Source organism: Zootoca vivipara, chromosome 10 (genome assembly GCF_963506605.1).
Source record: "Zootoca vivipara chromosome 10, rZooViv1.1, whole genome shotgun sequence".
In the NCBI taxonomy this organism is placed as follows: Eukaryota; Metazoa; Chordata; class Lepidosauria; order Squamata; family Lacertidae; genus Zootoca; species Zootoca vivipara.
Window position 1 is genome coordinate 38254772 of NC_083285.1, and position 24513 is coordinate 38279284.

A 24513-nucleotide genomic window follows, 5' to 3' on the forward strand; every position below is an offset into this window, starting at 1 on the left:
TGATCTCCCCTTCTCACATTCCTACAAGTTTAGAAATTCGAATGCACAGCATTGCACAAATACTTTTGGCTTCTTCTTTCAACATACTTCACATTTTTAGGCACACATTCAGCAGTCCCGTCCCCCCAACAGTTGAAATACTTAATACAAAGTTCTATAAACCCAGTTTTAGGAATGTTTGCTCAGATGTTAAGTCTCAATTTTAGTGTGGCTTACTCGCTTATGTGTGCATAGAATTGTACCCTTAATGTAACCATTTGTTTGATATTCTTGGAATCAAGCTAGATTTTAGCTTGGTGTTTCTGGTATCTTCTCTCTCATACATCCTGGATGTTGGTTTACATTATGGATGTATGCTCAGTATTATTTTATTAATACTATTGCTATGTTTGTCATGGCCTTTGGCTAGAACATGGGTCGGCAAACTAAGGCCTGCGGGCCAGATGAGGCCCAATTGCCTCTGGATCCGGCCCGCGGACAGTCCAGGAATCGCCACGTGGCTCACCAGTGCATGGGTTCTTTCCCTCTTCCTCCCTCTCCCTCACACGGCAGCGCCTCCTCCCTCCCTTCTCCTGGCTTCTCCCCATCCTGCCTAGAGGAGGAAGGGGGCTAAGCTTTGTTGGTGCCACCAGCAGCAGCGCTTGAGTTGCCGCCATTTTAAGTAGCCCCTCTCTGGAGCCCTTTCACGTGCTGCTCATTGTCCCTGTCGCTGCCAGCCCCTGCCACTCACAAGACACAGGTGAACAGCCACCAGGGCTCATGGTGCTCTTGCATCATTTCCCCCCCCCAAAATATAGTCCCCCCCCCAGGTCTGGGGGACAGTGGACCGACCCCTTGCTGAAAAAGTTTGCTGACCCCTGGACCAGAACAATAAATTTATGAGCAGAAGATAGTATGAAGAAACTGAATATATTCTTATTAGAAAGTCATGGCAATGTGAATGTGCTGACACTGCAGCTTTCCTCATGCTGATATTATTTTAAAATGTGAAGCAACTGGAGATTTTGCAATATCACCCTATAAAACACGCACCAACAGAAAATATACACCCAGTGGTATTCATACCACCTCAGCTATCATAGCAGATTGTTTGATGAGGAACTGATCTATGTTAAGAAAAAGGATGTAGTGGACCTTTCCAATATTAAACAATTTCAGATTGCAGTTGCTTGTTTGAATTTTCTCCCATATCTAAAACTCCCCACTTAGCATGTGTTCTACTGTAACTTCTCTATGTGATTGTTTCTGAAGTGCAGTGAAAGTGCAAATGTTGGAATGGCATCCAGAATTCTGAAGCAATAGTCCAAGGAACCTGGAACTACTTGCTCCCCTTACTTCCCTGCTTCTACAGTGTTTTGTTTTAAGCATCTCCTTACAGCAGCTACTCTTCAGTGACAATTTCCTAAAAATTACACAGGAGACCCTACAACTGTTTTCCCCCCTTTGCTGGAATCCCTGCCCAGGAAACTTAAAAACATCTGTTTTCAGCACCTCTGCTCCCCTTCATTTCTCCTGTATGCCTGTAGTCACAGCGATTGCAAAAAACCCCCCAGCTTTTACTTACTGTAGACTCGAAGCCCCAACTATATCTGACCTACAGACATTGCATTGATTGGGACATTGTGGAGTGGCTTATGCAGCAACCACAGAGCTTGCCAGGTCACTGCGGTTTGTGAACTCTGGGCCTTCATGAACTGAGTCAGGAATGGAGGGGAAACTAGCCCTTCAGTGTCTACACAGCACTATAGAATCTATTATCAATAGTTGGGGAAATTCACATATTTCTTCTTAAACTGGAGTGGGGACATACTCAGGATGAAGAGGGCTATTGACATACTGGCCTAATTTTAATATGGTAAATTAATGGACTACAGTGGTACCTTGGTTTAAGAACAGTTTAGTTTATTAACTTGGATTAAGAGTGCTGCAAACCCAGAAGTATGTTTTGGTTTGTGAACTTTGCCTTGGAATAAGAACATGTTTCGGTTCCTGTTGAGTGTGTTCCATTTGTAAATTGAGTCCCCCGCTGCTATGGGAAAGCACGTCTTGGTTTAAGAATGCTTTGGTTTAAGAATGGACTTCTGGAACGGATTAGCCTAAGTTTGTAAACCAAGGTACCACTGTATACTGAAATGGCAAAACTAACTGCCAGACTAAGAGACACTAATGATAAGGTGTTTGTAGAAAAGTGGAAACCCTTTTTGGATTCCTAAGTAAATATTTTAATTCTTTGGTAATACAAGATGGATTTATATCCTGAGCAACAGAAAAACAAGAATTTGATATTCGTAGGTTTAATTTTATGCATTGTTAAAAACAAACGGGCAGTAACGAGATCTGAGCCACATCTTATCAAGTGATATGGGAAGTTTAAAACCAAACAAAAATGATAACTTGTAATGTACTTAAAATGGATTACAAGAAAAATCAATAAATATAAAAATATAAAAAGACATACTGGTCTAAGAAACTAGGTTGATGAAAATATGGCTCATAATTCCAACCATGGATGTAGTGCAGAGGGGACAGCTGCCCCCCCAATCAATAGAAATAAATACAAATACTGTATGAGGTTCTGCCCCCCCCTAATAAAAGCCTGTCCCCCCTCTAACAAAAATCATGGCTACACCCATATGGATGGCTAAAGAAAAAGTTCCTTGCAAGAAAATCTTACAAGTTCTACTACCATACACCAGAGCAGTACCTCCTTGCAGTTTTCTACACTGGTCAGGCTGATTTTTAACACTTATTTAATTACACATATGCAGGTGATTTCAAAACCAAGTTTTTAATATTGTTGACTGTGTGTTCAGTTTTTACAGGAATTATCTATAAAATTACTAGCAATTATCACAACCTATGTTCTTTAAAGAAAACCTTTGATCATGCAACCAGTGCCAAACCCAATTGTTCCTTTTACGTAATAAAACAACTTGTCACCCAGCGAGTATTTTTTAAATCTGCCTTGCGCAAGTGGAATTAACACACTGGGCGAGTTGCGAGAAGGTGGCTTCGTGCGTTGCGCAACAAATCCGGCCGAAAGCTTGTCCGCGTGACACCCGGGACGCTTCTCCGGGGCAAGACGATCAAAGGGGAACACAGCACCGCACGGGAGAATAATACTTCATGTTTAAATGGTTGTTGTTGTTGTTGTTGTTGTTATTATTATTATTATTAACAGAATCACAAGGCCCTCGAAGAGCTGGTGTAGTAAACAAAGGCTCTTTCTTTCCTCACAATGGGCGCCTCCCCGTTTCTCTGCCTACAGACCCCGCTTCCCCAATTCCGGTCCCGTCCAGGGTCGACCCCGGTAGAAACTTGGTTACTTTTCCTTCTCTCCCTATGTTAGTGACCGGGTAAGTAACGAAATGTCTCTGCCCGCGTCTGCCTCATTTACTGAACAAGCTCCGCCCCTCGAGAATCGAAGCTCCCTGTCGCGGGAGAAGCGTTTGGGCCGCGCTCTCCGCCGCTCCCGCCTGACTCGAATTTAAACTGCGCGACAGAGAGCTCGCGCAAAGTACCGACTCCTAAAGGGAACCCGCGCGCGGCTCCTCTCCGCCGCGCAGCCAATCACAGGGCAGCTCTGCGATTGCGCCGACCAATGCCGGCGCGCTTTATTGGCGGGCGAGCGAGGGGGGACGTTCGCGCTGTGCGGGAGTTGGGTGCGTTAAAACGCTGGGCAAGGCTGTTCGCCCCTCTCTTTCCATCCCGCCCCTCCTCTTCCTCCTCTCCTTCCTCCCTCCCACCACCCTCCTCCTCCTCCTTCCCCTCTTTGTTGGCGGTTCCTTCTCTCTCGCTGTCTCCTGGGAGGGCGGCGACAAGAGCCCGAGCCTGGCGATGCCCGAGTTCCTGGCGGACCCGTCGGTGCTCACCAAGGAGAAGCTGAAGAGCGAGCTGATCGCCAACAATGTGAGCCTGCCGGGCGGCGAGCAGCGCAAGGACGTGTATGTGCAGCTCTACCTCCAGCACCTCACTTCGAGGAACGCGCAGGGAGCCCAGGCGCAGCCCGATTTCTCCAGCGAAGAGGAGCAGGAGCCCAGCCCGGTCGTCGCCAGGAACAGAATCGGCGGAGATGGTGGCGCCGCCGCGACCGTCGCCGTGGGCCGGGTAAGCCGCGCCGCCCTCCTCCCCCCCCCGGTGGCCGTTATCAGGCGCCAGAGCAGATTACGAGCCCGGAAAGCGGCCTCCGAGCGCTGAGGGGGCGGCGGAGTTTTCCCGCTTTCTTTGGCAGGGGGCGGCGCCATGTTTCCTCACCGGCGGGCGGGGCGCGCGCGCGAGAGAGAGATGGTGCCTGCGCGTGGATAGAAACTGCTTTGGTGGAAGCAGGCAGGCAGGAAGTCTGCTGGGGGAAGGGGGCGCCTGGTAAGCTGAAAAGTGCCGCTCCAACCTCTAGTGGCAAAACGCGACCGGAATGGCCAAAAATGGGCCCTCTGCCCTGGGCCGTCCTCTGATTCCCCCCTCGCCCCAAAAGCTGTCACCTGCTGCCCTCCTGTGGCGCCGCAGACGGCTCTTTCTATAAGGAGGGTTGCGAAGAGCTCTCCTAAAAGGAATTTGAACTTAGCAGGCGCCCTGCCAGGCGCAAGAAGGGTTTCACTTCTGCATAACTTGTCGCTGGCAAGGCACGTGGTGGGCCTTGGCTCCGCGCCCTGTGCTGCACACTACACCAGGCCCCTTCTTCTCCCCGTGAAAAATCCGAGCTAGGCCCCTCGCGACCCACGTTATCATCCTGAGCACTTTCGCGTCAAGAGTACGTTTCCTTGAGCGCACGAACCTACTTCCATGTTGCACTGGGCATGAATGTGAGGTTCGGGACAGTAAAAGTGGTTGCCTTTGTAAAATCCCTTTTAAGCTTGTTTATTTAAAGCTGTTCTGCACTTTTATGGCTGAACTTCTTTGACTGTTTTTTGCTCCTTCTGCGTAATCGATCAAAGGTATTCGCGCTTCCAAGTAATCGTCCCCTGCCTCTTTAAAAACAGTCTTCTAAAAGGCAAATTAATGAACGTGGCCATAAAATAGCGTGTTGCAAGATTCTGCATCTTGTCATGACTTGAAAGTTTTCAAGCAGGGATTCAGTTTCAAATAACAGGTGTTTGGTGTCAAAGAGTAGTGACTTTTGGAGCACTGAACAGCTAAGTTTTAAGAGCTGTGCAGATAAGGAAATATTAGGTGACCAAACTTCTTTTGAAGCACCTCAGAGACTTGACCTGATGATATTTAAAGGGCACATAAATGTTGATCCTACTCCCTTCATGTAGTGAAGGTTGAGCTGTCCTCTGAAACCTACAAGAAAGAGCAAAGGAAAGGGTAGCTAGAAATTGTAGAAAATAAAATTATGGATTTTAGCAACTTCCATCTGTATTTTTGTTTAAAATCCCCCACTCTTAATTATCCTTTGGAATGATGCCTCATGGATTTTGCTTTTAGGGCAATCCTGTGTAGCAATTTCAGCAACGAAAATATTGGCAAACCCAATTTAAAGTTGCAAGTGCACCTCCAGAAAAGGAATATTAATCAGAAAGTTTGGGACAACCACTCCAAATTGCTTGATGTGGTGTTTGTGCCCGTGGAGCATTTGTTTCTGAGACACTGAACCATTTACTGTACAGTCATACCTCGGTTTAAGTACGCCTCGGTTTGAGTATTTTCAGTTTAAGTACTCCGCAGACCTGTCTGGAACGGATTAATCCACTTTCCATTACTTTCAATGGGAAAGTTCGCTTCAAGGTTAAGTACGCTTCAGGTTAAGTACAGACTTCCAGAACCAATTACACTCATACTTCGGATTAAATACGCTTCAGGTTGAGTACTTTGCGGACCCGTCTGGAACGGATTGATCCACTTTCCATTACTTTCAATAGGAAAGTTTGCTTCAGTTTAAGTACGCTTCAGGTTAAGTACAGACTTCCAGAACCAATTGTGTTTGTAAACCGAGGTACCACTGTATCTGGAAATGTCCTTTGTTTCTGTGGATGGCTACAGTATATACTGTAACAAACATTCAAATTTTTTTTTGCAATACTGTACTAGAAACAAAGTAACTCTTGTACAGTTTTCAGAGGAAAAAGTTCCAAATCTAAACATACAGTGGAACCTTGGTTTACGAACACCTCGGTTTACGAATTTTCAGTTTACGAACGCCGCGGACCCATCTGGAACGGATTAATCCACTTTCCATTACTTTCAATGGGAAAGTTCGCTTCAGTTTATGAACGCTTCAGTTTAAGTACTCTGTGGACCGTCTGGAACAGATTAATCCACTTTCCATTACATTCAATGGGAAAGTTCGCTTCAGTTTATGAACAGACTTCCAGAACCAATTGTGTTCATAAACCGAGGTACCACTGTATTTTATTTACGTAGGTAACCTGCTTTTCATTCAAATCAATCCAAGAGCAGGCACATAAAAATATGTGCTTCATAATACAGGTAAAACAATCTGAAAAATTAAATCACAACGACAGTAAATCATATTTACATACTCACCTAGGTAAATGTTCCACTGAAATCAGTGGGGTTTATTAATATACAGCCGTACCTCGGAAGGCAAATGCCTTGCTAGTTGAACGTTTTGGCTTCTGAACCCAGAAGTGAGTGTTGTGGCTTGCAAACATATTTTGGAACCCAAACGTCCGACGCGGGCTCCGATTGGCTGCAGGAGCTGCAGCCAGTTGGAAGCCACGTCTTGGTTTCTGAACGTTTTGGAAGTCGAACGGACTTCCGGAACAGGTTCCTTTCGACTTCTGAGGTACGACTATATAAATGTATGGGATTGCACTACACAGAAAATTTGCTTTGCAGTTGCTAATCTGAAGGAGTGACTTTCACAATAGGCCTATCAGTGACTTACAGTATTTAAAATCATGAATATTCTATCCAGATAATGCTTAGAGGAAATATGCAGTTCATTTCTGTTAAAGGGATCTGGGTTCTCCACAGTATAAAATAAACAACAAATAATACTTTTTATTTGAAAGTCTGCTTTGCACGAGACCTTAGGTCAGTCAGTTAATTAAGAAGAGAGTATTGGATGTGAATCAGCAAGACCTTGTATTTAAAAGGGTAGCTGACCTTGCCTTGGCTAAGTTTCAATGGTAAACCAGTTGAGTTTTTCCACCATTCACTTATCCAAGGCTATTAAATGTACAATTCATTAAATATATTTTCAAAAGAGTAATTAGGGCTTTCTCAAATTTTTAATTGGAAAATGTTCTGCTGCACTGAAATGATGGACTTGGTGATTTATTTTATTTATTTACTAAATGTAAATAAAAATGTGTTTCAATATTGGATAAATTTTCCAATAGCCCAAAGTAATGAAACTCAATAATTGATTGAGGGTGGGGAAGAAACATCACAACTTGGTAGCATACATTTCCCTCATATTGTTTGGATTTAAAGAAAAATGTAGATGTACTCAAAATTAATGTATAATTATGAAAGTTTAGTTAATAAAATAAGTTAGTCTTTAATGTGCCATGAGGCTTTGTTTTGTTACAATGTGATGCAGCTTCCTTGGGTTAATAAATGTTAAATTGACTTGAGCTGAGGTGTAGAAGATAGGTTCAATTAATTATGTGTACCATGAAATGTGAACAGTACAAAATCAGTATTAAACTAGGGTTTTGTTTTTCCAGTCATGAGGGGCAAATTTGTGATGCGGTGATGAATTGAGGAAGATAAATAATTGAGAACTCTTCTTCCCATTCCACCAGCACAACGGAGACTTGTTCATGGAACTAGCTGCATAGATTCCTTATCCTCTGCAGACTAACCCAATACAGTGGTAACTCGGGTTAAAAACGCTTCAGGTTACATACGCTTCAGGTTACAGACTCCACTAACCCAGAAATAGTACATCGGGTTAAGAACTTTGCTTCAGGATGAGAACAGATAATGTGCTGCGGCGGCACAGCAGCAGCGGGAGGACTCATTAGCTAAAGTGGTGTCTCAGGTTAAGAACAGTTTCAGGTTAAGAAACCTCCGGAACGAATTAAGTTCTTAACCCGAGGTACCCCTGTAGTGCAATTGCCCTGTCGTAGGAGTTGCCAGTGTGGTGCTCTTCAGATGCTGTTGGATTACAATTTTCTTTATCCCTGATCATTTACCAGTGCTGGCTAGGGCTGATGGGAAGTGTAGTCCGGTAACACCCAGATAATACTATTTTAGCAACCTTTCCCTATTACAGTCATACCTCGGTTTACAGCAGCCTCGGTTTACAACTACCTCGGTTTACAAACACCGCGGACCCATCTGGAACGGATTAATTCACTTTCCATTACTTTCAATGGGAAAGTTCGCTTCAGGTTAAGTACACTTCAGTTTAAGTACAGACTTCCAGAACCAATTACACTCATACTTTGGATTAAGTACGCTTCAGGTTGAGTACTCCACGGACCCGCCTGGAACGGATTAATTCACTTTCCATTACTTTCAATGGGAAAGTTCGCTTCAGGTTAAGTACGCTTCAGTTTAAGTACTCCAACTCCACGGACCGTGAGAAGCAGCTATTATCTGTTCTCTTTGCTGTATGGGAGAGTTAAAGGAGAGTTGGAGTGAAAGAATACACATATTTACACTTTTCTAGGATGACATAAGTTGTTGAAGCCTGTGTCATTCATAGTTGTTAGAGGTCTGGAGAGTGAGTTAATTAGGATAAGTGAACACTTTTCCTCCATGCCACTCTTGTTAAATAGTCTGTAGCAGTTCATATCATTCTAGACTATGTGGAAGGAATTAGGGGATGCATACCCCTTAATGTAGTCATTCTCTGACTCTTAATTCTTCCTCCCCCAGGATATGAAATAATATTCTAGAAGAGAACTTAGGGTATAAGCTATTTTGGGGTTGATCTTGTTCATTCCACTGCTTTTTCCTGACTCAACTGCCTTCAACAGTGGACAGAAGTGACTACACTCAGTCCTCATTGGGCTTTTTTAGATGACTTTTAAAAATATTTAACAATTTTTTTGTCTGCATACTTGAATTTCTCTTGAATATATAGAATATATACTTCTTTGCCTAAAGCAATTTTGATGTTAATATGTTCCAGCTAACATATAGTTAACATTATTATACTATATGTAATAGAGCCAAGGAGAAATATGGAGTATACAAATGGAGTATATATGTAACAGTATTCTACTTAATTTCAACCCCTTTAGCAGGATAGTGAAACAAAAATGACTAATTGATAAGAACCTTTGCTGGTATTTGTGGGTAGCCAACCTGGTAGAAGTTCACTTTTATGTTAGCCAGTTGGTTGTTGTCTAAGTCATGCTGAAGCAGCTTAAAGGCCAACCTACCTTTCAAACAGATATTTATGTAGTCCACATGCATATTGGTTTCCACATGATAAATTGTCATCTGGCTGGCAACTCATCTTCTGTTATTTCTCTGGAAGTCTTGTAATCACCCCGCCTTTAAACTGTTTTGTATTTTTCTCCACTGGGTTACCTGTTCAGTCCTTCTCTATATGCAGCTTTTCCCATTTGGTACTGCAAGAGATGTTCTACTGGGGAAAGTAAAAGTATGTTCTGCTGACTTTGATGCCTTTTACTGGCTATGTATGCAACTGCTAGAAGTTCTATCCTCTGCTTGAAATTATTTCAAAGAATCATGGAATTGTAAAGTTGCAAGGGATGATGAGGGTCATCTAGTCCAGGCTCCTGCAATAAAGCTAAATATTTAGTTGTGGCTCCAGATATTGTTTGACTCTGAATTCCCACCCTATCCAGATGAGCAGTGATCAGGGCGGGTAGATGTTGTAGTAGTTGAACAACATCTGGAGGACCACCGGTTCCCCATCCCTGTGATAAAGCAATGGTTATTTTCTTTTCAGAAATTGTCATAAAAAGCAGAAGGGTCTTGCATACCAAATACTGAGTTAGGAGTTTAAAGTACTTCGGTATCATCTTACTTATCTTGATTGGTTCTTAAGCTTTTTTGCTTAACTTAATGTGTGCCAAGGCTGTAGCTTAATTTCATTTTACAAAAGAGGCCCAATTTTGTCCTCCTATCCTTCAGGTCTTCTAAATCCCTAGCACAAATTTGTTTGAGATGCAGTCATAGATTACAGGGATAAATGTTAAAGTTTAAATGGTTAAACAATTTTGTGTGTATAAAATACTTGTGCCAAAATGTGTGCCATCAGTAGCACTTGGGACATAGCTGATTCTGTTGCAGTAGAAAGACTTGACTTTTGGCTGGGTCTTTCTGGCTGTGATTTTTATTATTGGAGAACACTTCTGTTTCTAATTTCTTACACGTGGTGTGTAAAGTCTGTTACAGGAATGATTGGAAGAATTTCCTGGAAAGCATACTTTTATACTTGTCCCATGTTGCTACTTTATATATATTTTCCCTTTATAAGATTGTGAAATCTGTTCATCTCAATGGGCCAAATATATTGATTATCAGATTTCTGTAACATTTACTAACAATACTTGTTCTCTGTTTGTGGGTTGCCATGGATCCACAAGGAGGCTATGCTAATTACTTGAGGCTGTTCCAGAATATAGGAATGCATTTGCAGAAATGTGCTTCAATTTTCTTCCCTAGGCTATTTTGTAAGGAAGATTTTATGGCATTCCATATGTGAATCGTTAAATAGACTATGTGATAGTGAAAAGTTAGAAACAGGTGGGTTTTTTTAATCCAATACTGTGCAACAGGACTCCTGTTTTTTCTCCTGCTCTGCACACTCTAAAATCTGCTGCAGGGGGTCCCCCAGCCTTCTAGAGAGAGCTATGTACTGTATTGGTATTGTGTTATTTTTATAGAGACAAAAAACCCAAACATATCCAAAGTTATGCTGTTCCCCAGAAGGTCTTTAGAGTACCATAATTGGGAAAGACAATAAATAGGGTTTTGATTTGTTGCACACAGTTCATGCTTTGGTGACAGTGCAGAAATGTTGGAGTAACATAGGTCAAAAGGAAGCGACATAGCCTGATTTTAAAAAAGCAAAACTCCATCAATGCCTGGGAATTGTTAGCTGGTGGGGCAAACTGTTCTCAGTAATGGAAAGGGCATGAAGAAGGTGGTAGCATATTTTTTCACAACTTTAATAGGATTAACTATATAAGGAAGTTGCCTTATTTTCCATTCAGCTCCAAAATATCAGTACACAGGAACACTTAAGATGGAATCTGGATTGCTCTGGTGGTAGTGCTCCTCAAGCTTATGTTACTCTGTATTTACACACTTAATAACCTAGTTCTACAATGCAGTTAACACTTTGACTATCTCTTCCCAGAAGGCAACAAAGAAAACTGACAAACCAAGGCCAGAAGAGCAGGATGATATAGATGTAACAGATCTCAGTAATGAAGAGCTCAAAGATCAGCTTCTGAGATATGGTGTGAATCCAGGTCCTATTGTGGGTAAGCTAATACTCTGTAGTATCTTATTAAAAGTGTTTTTTTAAATCAAAATAATCGCTTGGTGGTGTTCATTTCATCAACATTAGTAATTGCCCAGCCCCTCCAGGCTGGCAGAAATAGCATTTCCTTTGGTCAGTGCTACAATGTCTGCCATTAACTTGGATGCTTGCAGCGTGCACAAGTCCATAATACTTGTCCATACACTCAGTAAACAAGAATTTAGCACCTCAAATCATTTTGCATAATTCTGATTAGCAGGATACAAGCAGAAACTGTTATTGAGTCATATAAACCTGTGGCCCTGCAAACATTGATAGTTTCCAACTCCCATCAGCCCCAGCCAATATGGCAAGTGATCATGGGTGATGGGAATTCTGGTTCAGCAATATCTGGGCCACCCTTCCCTGGTATAAATAAAGACTCTCCACATGGAAAATGAGAAGGTTTGCATAAAGGTGGTGCAACCATGAAATTACTGTTGCAGATAGCAATTTAGAATTTGAAAAACTGCTACTAGTACTTCGTTGGATGTTCCTAAGCTGTTATCTCACTGACTGTTTGGATAGAACATGACAGGCTTAAGATGCATTTATGGGCTTTGTGCGGCCTTACCCCTCCTCCAGATTTGAACCTTTGTTGATGTTACACTTTGTATATATGAACAAATAATACTTCTATAATCTGGCTTAATTTTGAGGGTTTTCCATTTTGTCTTGTGATTGTTTTGGCTATCCTCAAAGGTTCCTACATTTTGCCACCTTGATTCATATAAAGGTTCCCCAGGTTTATTAGTTCATTTTACATTGGCACCCTTTTTTCTTATTTTACACACACACACACATATATAAAACTTACTACAGTATCTTCTCCTGTTAGTTTAAGCCTGATCTTTCCTTTACTGCTGTGGGATTTCTTAACTGAAAACTGTTGAAATACATAAGCTTCAAAATGCTGCTTAGAAGCTTGCAGTGCACAGTCTGTTACTCTTGGTGATTCACTGAACAAAGTGGGGAAAATGGAGTTTCTTGTCAACTCATATATAGGAACTAGAATGTTTTGTCTATTCTGAGATATCTAATTTCCTGTTCTTCTGTAGCTACTACAAGGAAGCTTTATGAGAAGAAATTACTGAAGCTGAAAGAGCAGGGCCAAGAGCCAAGTTCTTTCATACCTGCACCAATTGTTTCTTCATCTGCAGAGAACAACAAACAAAATGGAAATAATGACTCGGATCAATACAGTGACAATGAAGAAGGTAGAAATAAATTTTAAAAAATATGAATAGCTGACAAGGAGGATGTTAAGATAATAGTTTACAGTAGGGGGCCGGTCCACTGTCCCTCAGACCTTCTGGGGGGCAGGACTATATTTTGAAAAAAATGAATTCCTATGCCCCACAAACAACCCAGAGATGCATTTTAAATAAAAGGACACATTCTACTCATGTAAAAACATGCTGATTCCCGGACCGTCCGTGGGCCGGATTTAGAAGGTGATTGGGCTGGATCTGGCCCCCAGGCCTTAAATTGCCTACCCATGATATATACTGAAGATGAAATAAAATTTATACTTTATTTGAGCTAATAACTCATCAGCTGCTTAGTGTCAGGTCTTACCCATTCAGAAGAAATCAGAGCATGTTGTTTGGAGAAGTCTTTTATTTCCGGCAGCTGCATTGGCATTGATATTCCTGTTTTACTTTTATTTCAATACCGCCTCCTGCACAACTTCTTTACACCATGTTTGAAGCATACTATAAAAACCATAAAAATATTAAGCAAATAGTATAATATATTTGATAACAGAAGATAAAACTATAGAAGCTGTACTGGTCCCTAAAACCAGTTTTAAAATGTAAAATATTATATCTTAGTACGGTAGTGGTTTTTTTCTTTTCCTTTTAAGAAGTTAAATGTATTGCTTGGAATTTCAAGTCTTACTTGAAATACTTTTGAGAATGTTTGCAAATACCGTATATTCCGGCGTATAAGACGCCTGGGCGTATAAGACGACCCCCAACCTTTCCAGTTAAAATATAGAGTCTGAGATATACTCACCTTATAAGAAATACGACCCAGCATATAAGACGACCCCCGACTTTTGAGAAGATTTTCCTGGGTTAAAAAGTAGTCTTATACGCAGGAATATACTGTATTTAAAATTCCAAGGAGGAAGCCAAATGGGGAACAAGGGGGTTGTGTTAGAGGAGCTCAGATTGCTGGTGTTGGCAACTCTGGATATTCTTAAGTTCAGGGGCTTGTTGTTTGAAAAATATAATTTGAAACAGCTGGTGAAATTGTCAGCAGCTGTGATCACATGTTAACCTTTAGCATAATTTGTAGTGTTTGGAAAATATTTCTGTAAATTGCCATTTTTACCTGCAAAATAATAATAATAGATGGCATTTATTCACAGATCCAAAAACAGAATTCAGACTTGAGAAGCGAGAACCACTGAAGGGCAAGACAAAGACTTCAGTTACAGTTAGACAAAGAAAAATTGCTGAACATAATCAGGTACCATTAGAGCAGTTTCTTACCTGTTTTATACCATTCTCATATAAAAATGAGGGTGTCCTTAGAAATTTGACTTACATCTTGTATACACTGATTAACTGTTGCTTATTTTTAAGGGGCTATAGGCAATTCATTAGTCATTCTGGCCACACGACCCGGAAAAACTGTCTGCAGACAAATGTTGGCTCCCTCGGCCAGTAAAGCGAGATGAGTGCCGCAACCCCAGAGTCGTTCGTGACTTGACTTAACTGTCAGGGGTCCTTTACCTTTACTTTTATAGGCAATTCAATACTGTATAGCAGTGGAAATTCATTTTTCCTGACTGCAGCAAAATGATAAAAGCCTTATATTATGCTAAATAGAATTAAGTTTCTTGTTTCTTGGCACATTTTTGAAAGGTGGGAATTGGAAAATAATTGGAAGTGTGGCAGTCTGTAATCTTTCAGGAAAACACCTTTGTTAGGAGGGGGGGTGTTTTGGGAGCCCCCCAAATATTATCTAAATGTGCTCTCCCAGCCTTTTCTTTTCATCCTGATTTGCTGCTTTTGGCAACCAGCTTCATGACTATTTTTGTTTTGAAAATTGTTCCTTTTCCTAATAGTAACATCATACAGCCATAGAGGGTAAACAAATGGCCTTCAGAGGAGGGGCAAACTAGCTTTGCTATGGAGCAAGAAATGGTTGCATGACAGCATCACTGTTACTAGGAAGAGGGGCTGTTTTATATGAAAAGGGAGGGCGAAAGTAGCAGCCAACCAAGCCACAAATCAGCCCCTAAAAGATAAAGTGATGAGATGGATCAGAGCTTTCTGAACATAATGGAATGGTTACACATTCTCTGTCAGTCCTGGCAGCAGGGAGGGATCACTGAAACAGCTTATCCTTCACCATCAAAAAGGAGTGGTGCATTCTGGTTCAGCATTGCCAATTTGTATTGAGTGTCTTGTGAGATGCATATACAGGGTGGGTCCTTTAAAAGAGGCCCCATGGATACAGAGTACACATATTCCACGGGGCCTCTTTTAAAATACTCTGTATAGTCAGCTAACTACCAACATTGGTCTGTGGTGTTTCTTTCATAAGTTGGCAATGTATATTTCTAGCAGGAGCCAGTTCTTTCACCAGATTTCTTAACAGAAAGACCTGCAGATGACTGGTTTTGAATATTTCTGATCTAGCATGTAGGAATACTTTGGGCAAGTTCGCAGGATTCTATGGTATGTGGCAGAAAAAAGCCCCCCCCCCAAAAAAAGTGGTGCTGAAGGCGCCTAATGGCTACTTTTTGGATTTTGACAAATCATTTCAGAAACTATTTTTTCATTACACTAGTAATCTAGGTATTTGAAAAATTGTGGCAAGCTTATCTGAGTAAGCCCCATTAAACTTGATGGGGACTTATTTCTGAGCTGATACCTAGAGTTGCACTCTCTATTGTGAATTGTATGAGGCCTGGAATGTTCATACATCTTAAGAACACTTAAGGAATAGATCAATGTGAAACTAGAACTAGCCTTTTTCTTTTAATTAAAAAATACTGCTACCAATCAAATATTATAAAAATGAGCCTGCTAAGTAGAATAACCTAAAACTAAACTGGATGGCATATTTCTGATTTTTTTTTATTTTCATGAAAAACATACAAATGCATTTACAAATATACAGAAAAACCCAAGGATCATGGGAATAAATATTTTTCAGTGATCAAAGAAAAAAGAACTTGGTATGTTTTGAAGCTTGTCATTCAAGGAATTATGAACAATGCTTATTTCTGTATAAATCAGTTTTATAATAAGCCCAACCTGACCTCTGATGGCATTAAAGCCATATTGCCAGGTTTATGAGACAATTCACAAGAATGGAATAGAATCGATTGCTTCCAGTTGCAAGCTATAGCTGTTTTGGCTTCCATTAATTAAATTCAACCACATTTCTCAAGTATTTATATATTTACCGTATATTCCGGCGTATAAGACGCCTGGGCGTATAAGACGACCCCCAACCTTTCCAGTTAAAATATAGAGTCTGAGATATACTCACCTTATAAGAAATACGACCCAGCATATAAGACGACCCCCGACTTTTGAGAAGATTTTCCTGGGTTAAAAAGTAGTCTTATACGCAGGAATATACTGTAAGTAGGAGAAAAAAGACTTCCTTCTAGTTTCTTGCATTTCTTCCTTCATTGTCAATGTTGGGATCAAAATGTATTATTTCTGTGGGTGGTCACCTAGCCCTGTGCTTTTTTCAAGAGAAAATACTCCATTTCTGTAATTACGTTTCCATCGTTGGTTGTGAGCCTTATTTCCAGGTAAGTGTGGATAGGTACCCAGCCTTAGTCAAAAGATACTATGGCCATATGATCACACACTGAACCTGCGGTCACAGATAAAGGAGCTGGAGTCCCATAACACATAGAGTTCACCCCATGTTGGCTATCCCTAATAATTATTTCCATTTTCTGTGATATTTTAAAGAGTAAAGTAGGATAGAACCCATGTGTGGTGCCTAAATGTTTCTCTATAACTTGTTACAAGTACTAGGGCACTCAGTAGTGGTCATCTGGTGAAAATATAAAGCACCCATATGCTTGCTAACATGTCTGATGCTTAAATAGAACTATTCTCAGGATGGAGTTACTGAGACATTCTGGAGAAGTGGATCTTCAAAAAGTGGACTTCTGCAGGCAGTTTCTAGGGAGTCTGCAAGAGTATCAAGAAGAACACCAAGAAAAAGGGTGATGCAAGGCTAATTTGAAATCTAGACTTTTATTTTCCTCCTCAGGGCCCTAGTGACAATTGTACACTTATTTTATGTTTTTGTTTTTTAAACAAACAGGTTGAAACTACAGTACCGCTACCTGTACATGATGCAGTAATATCAAAGAGTACTCCTATAGCTGATACTGTAGTGGCTTCAAGCAACGAGACCCTAGTAAATATATTGAATTTGCAAGAGGTGGTATTCTATAATCTTCCTCCTCCTGGAAAAACACTTTCTGCTTGGAAAAAGGGGGAATGGGGGCTCCTTTTAAAAAGGCATTCTTTCAAAAAGAAATGTGCTGTTGCTCCTAAGTCTGATGCAAAGTAAACGAGTAAAATCAGAAGGAGCAATATTGAATTACATTTTTCTGGCTGGTATCCAACTACATCTGTCTTTCAGCAGAATGAACACTGTTTACGGAATGGATTCCCTCTCCCCTGCATGTCTTCATGTGGCCCCAGATCTGCTCCAGAGGGTTGGGGGACCCTCCAGAGCAGATTGGGGGAGGCACATGGGGCAGAAGGGTGGAGCGCAGGAAAGGGGTACCCATTGTGCAAATCTGTTCACATGATGTTGGATATAATCTTCTGAAAGCTGCTCTTCCTTTTGCTTAAGTACATGGGGGTGATGCCTGTAGATAATAGATTAACTGTTTTCCTTACAATTTATCTATCTGTAATGCACTAATTTTCTTTTAAAAAACTGCAATCAATTTCTGAGGGCTGGCTTCTCATATGTAAGGCTACCTGGTTGGTTAAGATTTTTATTGCTGTTTCTTTTGTTAATTAAGAGTCTGAACAAATTGAATTTCAGCAGGTTGTCAATAGGGTGCCTGGAAATTTCAAGCATGCAGATCCTATACTGTCAATCAGTGACTTCTCAGAGTTGCCCAGAAGAACACCAAAGAAACCATTGATGTCAGCTGAAGTAAATGAATTAAACATAGATTGTTGAATAGAAAGGGGGGGAGGGTGCACTTGCATACTGTATATGCATTTGGCTTTTTACTTAGAAATGTCATGCTAACTTTATTCTGAACTATTTTCTCACTTCAGCTTACAGTGTATTCCTGAGTGATGTTTTGTATATTTGGAGCAAACAGGAATTTAGGGATACCTAAGAACTTAAGATTTCATCACATAACTCTTACTATATCAAATGTGAAATTTTAAACAAAATTCATACCTATAACCAAGAATAGATATAAAATAATTATTTTTCTCCTCATCCCCATTGTGTAGCTTTTTATTTCTTTTAAAAGCTTCTTATGTGCCAATTATTACCTTACTAATAAATAGGAGAATTTGAAATCTCACTACAAATATATGCTCGCTGTTTTTAGAATAGTATTATTCTGTACTGACAGCGTTTTTCACCAAGAGGAAATGGGAAATAAACATAAAATTACTTATATTCAATAGCCATACAATTCACTTAGATGAAAAATGACAAGAACTCGGGCCAAAACGGATAGTTTCAAAAAGGATAATTTCAAAAAGTCTTCACAAAGTTTTATTAAGGATAAATTCCAGTAAACATCAACATCAGGACAAGGCCCTGTTTCGATTATTCTTCATCAGCTGGAATGTAGAAGTTAACATAAATCTTAGAATAGTTCTCCTTGTAATGAAAAATCATTCAACTCTCTCGACATAAAGTTTTAACAAATAAAAAGGACAGAGACTATATACAAATAAACATTACCGATATATCTGTGAGTGACCAACCTAACATCAAACTTAGAATCTGCTTTCTAAATAAGGATTTAAATTGCTTATAACGTACAACAAGCTTGTCATACTTAAATAATAGATCCTCTTACAAAATATAACAATCCTTATTACAGGAATGCTTGTAGTTTTCTACAAACAGAGTTATAATACTTATAATAAACGAAGGTAGCTTACCTAGGTTTCTCAGGTCTAAGTATACCATGTATGTTTGCCTTGCTAACTCAAATTGTTTGCAGCACTTAAATGATAGAGGAAACGAGGTTACAACAGAATTAAAGAGACAGTATTACATTTGGGCGTACTAAAAGTGTTAAGACAATTTAAAGGCATATGGACATAACTAGGTTCAATGTTGTTATATTGATGATCTTTTCATGATTCTGGAAGACCGCCACTTGGCCGGGGACTTTGTACAATGGATTAACACCCGAGACCCTCATATTCATTTGTCAAGCAACATTCACGATGTACAAGTCAACTTCTTAGACACCACAGTATTTCGAGACAACCATCAACTCCTCAAAGTACGTGTCTTTCACAAACCTACAGACCGCAACTCCATGCTTCATGCATCCTCTTTCCATCCACCTCATTTACTTAAGAACCTTCCGTACGGCCAATATTTACGACTAAAAAGAAACTTCATTACACCAAGACTTTGACTTCTCTGCAAGGAAGATGACTGCTTCCCTCGTCCAACGTGGATACTCACAGAAAAGACTAAGTGAAGCATTAAGAAGAACGGAAAAGATAAATAGGCAAGATTTATTCAAATCACGTCCAGACAAGATGAACAATAGTCGCATCACTTCCACTTTACAGTACACATCTCGCACACCGGAGATTAAAGCCATTATCTACAAACACTGGCATTTACTGTCCAACATTCCTGGGTGCCAAAAACCTCCTCTTTTCGGACTTAAAAAACCACAATCGTTCAAAGATCTTTTGGTGAAATCAGATATACTCCCAAAAACCACATTGAGAGAAGATTTTCCCTTAGGTCACTTCAAATGTGGAAGATGCAATGTATGTAAATATTCCTTACAGGTAAAGGAGTTCTCTGACCAACACTCCAAGTTTAAGTTCACCATCAAACATTTTAGCAACTGTAACACAAAAAACTGCATATATGCATGGATCTGCCCTTGCCAAAAAATGTACATTGGAAAATGCTCTAGGCCCATCAAACTTAGAATAAGCGAGCACCGCTCCAGAATCCGAAATCACATTTTGGAGGCGCCACTAGTTGAACATTATACTCAATACAAACATACCGAGGATGACTTTTCATTCTTTGTAATCTGGACATTGCCACAAACCCGCTTCCAACGAATGAACATTGACAGACTCCTTCTCCAACAGGAGTCCAAATTTATTCATCTTTTTAACACTTTACATCCAGGGGGCTTGAATAATAGTCTAGACTTTACTTCATTCCTATAATCGACTCTGTACTTTGTAACAACATTGAACCTAGTTATGTCCATATGCCTTTAAATTGTCTTAACACTTTTAGTACGCCCAAATGTAATACTGTCTCTTTAATTCTGTTGTAACCTCGTTTCCTCTATCATTTAAGTGCTGCAAACAATTTGAGTTAGCAAGGCAAACATACATGGTACACTTAGACCTGAGAAACCTAGGTAAGCTACCTTCGTTTATTATAAGTATTATAACTCTGTTTGTAGAAAACTACAAGCATTCCTGTAATAAGGATTGTTATATTTTGTAAGAGGATCTATTATTTAAGTATGACAAGCTTGTTGTACGTTATAAGCAATTTAAATCCTTATTTAGAAAGCAGATTCTAAGTTTGATGTTAGGTTGGTCACTCACAGATATATCAGTAATGTTTATTTGTATATAGTCTCTGTCCTTTTTATTTGTTAAAACTTTATGTCGAGAGAGTTGAATGATTTTTCATTACAAGGAGAACTATTCTAAGATTTATGTTAACTTCTACATTCCAGCTGATGAAGAATAATCGAAACAGGGCCTTGTCCTGATGTTGATGTTTACTGGAATTTATCCTTAATAAAACTTTGTGAAGACTTTTTGATATTATCCGTTTTGGCCCGAGTTCTTGTCATTTTTCGTTTAATACAATTCAGTTAGGACAGAAGTGCTGACAGTGCCTTTTAAGTCTTCCTTTATCAAGGTAGCCTTTATTACATAACACTATACTTCATGTTGAAAGAACAAAAGGATGGTACTGAAGATCCCTGGATACAAAAATAGCCAAACAGACCAAAATAACCAAACTGTCATCAACAGCTAAACTCCATGCAAGAATCTTCTTAAAGTTTACTCTGCTTACCAAATTCTTTTACAAATCACACAGTGATTTTTTCTTTTTTCTTTCTCTGGTGCAGCTTTCTTGTGCATTTTTTTTAAATTCTCCCTTTGTCTAACCTTTTACAGGTCATGGAGAAAACATCTACAGAGGAAAGAAGAGCAGACAGGGATATTCTTAAAGAAATGTTCCATTATGAGGCATCAACACCTACAGGAATTAGGTATTTATAGGTGTAATTATTGTTTCAAGCATGCAGCGACTGCCTTTTAAGGCTTTGTTAGCACAACTCAGCGCATTTGCCTCTGTTATAATTAACATTTCTAAGAATCCAGTCTTAAAAGGAGTGTTTTTTCTAATATTAAAAATATGTTTTCCAGTTCTTCCATGCTTATCAGTAGCAACTAGAAAGCTCCAGATCTTTCAAAGCTGTATATCATTTAAATTGATGTTTTTAGAAGCAAATCATATGTTAAGGTACAGTACTTGTCACTTCCAGAACCACAGACTATTTGTTCTAGGATTTGGCTTATTGTTTGAGATATCCAGATCAAAAGCCATCCTAGGAATAGTCTTTAATTCAGTTGGTAGTATAACCTGCTAAAGTACAGTAAATATACTGAACTTACTGCATCTAAAGCAACATATGATTTGCACCATACTGCTAAATCACAGAAAATATTTGCAACAGGACTAGGAGGGCAGCTTTAGTAATAGGTGCACAGTACAGTTAGTTGTGTTTCACAGAGCTTTCCACCTTGTCTCCCAAGCAGCTATTATACCCTTAACTTTGTGGAAGATTAAGATCCTCTGTCTCATTATATTCCTTAGGTATAAAAATGGTAGAACTCCTATGAAGTCACTATATTACTCAACATAGTTCCTGACAAATGTATGTCATAAATTTTAATTCCCAAGGATGGAACTATCTGATTTACACAGCCAAGTTGGGGACAACACATTGCTCACGTTTACCCAGCTTCCCTTGGTCTTCTGCTTAGTGTTATGAATCTGGGCAAGTTACTGTTGTGTAGGTTTTCTTGCACAGTAACTTGACCTAAAGTTGTCTGCTTTAGAAATTGCAGGTCTATAAAAATCATGTACTTGAAACAAGGAATATTAAATGCTGAGAACACTTCTTGTCTGTCTCAAAAGAATGCCTTTTTATTGGGTGCCATGCATGCTCTGAAGATGGACAGGGGGTGAAAGGGGACAGATATTCTATTTTTTCTCCAATGCCAGCTTGTCAAAAATATGGTATTCAAAGAACAGGTATCTTAACAAACAATATAAATTTGATGGATATAACATTTAGTATCCGTTATGAAGCTTATTCATTTCCCTTATCATAATCCATAGTTTTGGTGAGGCAAAACACATGTTTGTCTTCCCTAGAGAGCTGTAAAACTTCAGAGCATTAAATGCCTACCTCATCCCCTCCCAAATGCCTTTTAAAAATGAGGTCTGTGTTAGCCTTAAATAAACATATAATTACTTCTCATTAATTAACAGTGCTACCTGCCGCAGACCAATCAAGGGAGCTGCTGGTCGACCTATAGAGTTCAGTGACTTCCGGCTGGAGGAAACCTATTCATCAAAATATATCCCCAAATATGTTGCCACAGCAGATCTCAACCCAGAGAAACCAACAATTAAAAAACGTTCCATTCCTATGTGGATAAAAATCCTGCTCTTTGTTCTTATCTCAGTCTTCTTACTTTTGGTCTATCAGTCTATGGAAACCAACCAAGGAAATCCATTCTCCAAATTTCTTAGTAGTAATGGTAACCTGGAGGAAAAGACAAATTGAGTGTTTGTATGGCACACACAACTTGGTCTCCTATTTAACTGTAGAGATGTCTTCATCCTTCATCTATTTCAGCGACTGCATACAAATAATAGCGGCATCAGAAAAGTGAAATAAACAAGACAGTATAAGTGGACATCACTAACTTTTTTCAGTATTAGGAGATCACTTTGTGCCATTATTAATATTTTTAGATCTCTCTGGAATTTCTTGTAGGATTTATTTTTTTAATGTGGATATCATTACATTCATTTGAGATTGTATATTTGTTTTTGCAAGCTCAAGGGCAAAAGTGATAGTAAAATGTGAAGATGTGTTTTAATGTTTTTATTTCATATTAAAAAGATAATGTACTGAAAATTTCTCTACATTGCCTATTGTTTTTAGGGGTGGGAAGTGCTAAGATAATAAAGGGAAATGCATTTTGGATGCATTTTGTTGAAACTGTGCAGCTAAGTTTAGTCTATTGTAGTTTCCAGCATTTTTTCTGTAGAATACTGTAACATTTTAATAAATAAATGTAAACCTGTTGTATACATTTCTGTATCTGTCCTAGTTTTAATTGTAGTAACTCCAATTAACCCTATTCTCTATTTTTAATAATAGTTCTCTACTTTAGTGCTTAATGTCATATCACTGATCAAATTGGCAATAGGTGTCCTTAGAGCAAAACATATTTATTAGTAAAATTGTGTGAAAGAAAATTTACATTAAATAAACTGAACTACTTTTTTACTGAATAAATACAATGTTAAATCATTAACTGCAGATTTAAAATTCCAGTCTTATTACAAAAGGGTTATGCTCTCAAGCAAAAACCTCTATTTTTATGTAGCTAAAATGACTTCTATGTGTAGATTTCTCTTTTTTTTCCAACTTAGAATTTTGATTGAACCATCATGGATGTTCATATTCCAAAACATTTCATACTTACATTAAAAAGGCATTGTTATGTTACGTATTATGCATCAACCAAGGTTAAAAGTTCTGCTGATGAATGCTACAATTTTAGTCTGCCATAATTTGTTCTCAGATGCATTTACCAATCAAGTAACTTCAATTAATTTCAAGTGTGGGTTATTACAAATATAATGTGAATGTATCAATTTGCAGCACTTATGGGATCTTGATATTACTGCATATTCTATACAAAATGCAATAAACTTATTTTTAACATTCTAGTCTCATCAAAAATTGGTATTAATGCAATCAAACATTAACCTTAACTTTTGATGTAAAATTATCTTACTACCTCACCTTACTTGATGCTATAGAGAGGCACATCTATGGAGCAATCCATTGATTCCAATAGAAGGGGAAATTAGTATACTGACTCTATGGTTGTGTTCCCTCCTTCCACCTTTCCAAGGGCATGCTCATTAGACCAAATACAGCTCATTTTTGCTCTCTTCACCTTTTCTCTGACATCTCTGGAGAGGCATATGAGGGCTGCCTGCCTATGGAAAGGTAACTCTAGCATCCCCTTGCTTCTGGACCATAGAAGTACACTCTTAGGCATACTTATTAGTTCTAATGTTTTGAAGGGCTTTAGCGTACCTAACTCTGATCAGGCTGCAAGGCTACAGTTAAGAGCACAGGTAGGCTGCTTGCATCTCAGTGACCCGTAAGTTATAAGTAGCCTAACTGCGCAATACTGTATTCTAAATTAGTTATGAACTAGTGTGCTTATTACGGACATTTTTTCCTTAATTAAATTGTAATGGTTCATAGGGAAATGTGGAACATGTCAATGACAACAAGTGTTATTTCTATATTTTACATGAAAAAGATTCCAGATACTTGGCATTTCTAGTTAGAGATAGAAGAAATTGAGCCTCAAGTGACAGTGATAGATCCAGAAGTGTCCCTAAGTTACGTACCCACTCCTTCAGGGGTAGTATAGCCCCGTCAAAAGCAGGCACCATTGATACAGGCAACCAAAGCCGTTTCCAGGCCTAAACATAAATTGAAATGGGTCTAGAAAATTGGTTTCATCCAAGAAAACCTGGATCTAGCCCTT

General features: G+C 39.4%; 1 protein-coding gene across 11 annotated transcripts; it reads left to right on the forward strand.

Annotated features, from left to right (window-relative positions):
• The first annotated feature begins 3611 nt into the window (after positions 1 to 3611).
• TMPO (thymopoietin) lies at positions 3612 to 23674 on the forward strand. 11 transcript variants are annotated; one of them, XM_060279715.1, is made up of 9 exons: positions 3613 to 4107; positions 11255 to 11381; positions 12478 to 12636; positions 13797 to 13897; positions 16512 to 16631; positions 16733 to 16852; positions 17471 to 17584; positions 20815 to 20909; positions 22199 to 23674. In XM_060279715.1, exons 1-9 carry the CDS (start codon positions 3838 to 3840, stop codon positions 22494 to 22496), a joined length of 1404 nt encoding a protein of 467 aa, XP_060135698.1. In that variant the 5' UTR covers positions 3613 to 3837; the 3' UTR covers positions 22497 to 23674. The 11 variants fall into 11 exon arrangements, with proteins under 11 accessions (XP_060135700.1, XP_060135698.1, XP_034982781.1 ...); XM_035126890.2 differs by having other exon boundaries at positions 17474 to 17584; XM_035126891.2 differs by having other exon boundaries at positions 16733 to 16828.
• The last annotated feature ends 839 nt before the right edge of the window (positions 23675 to 24513 follow it).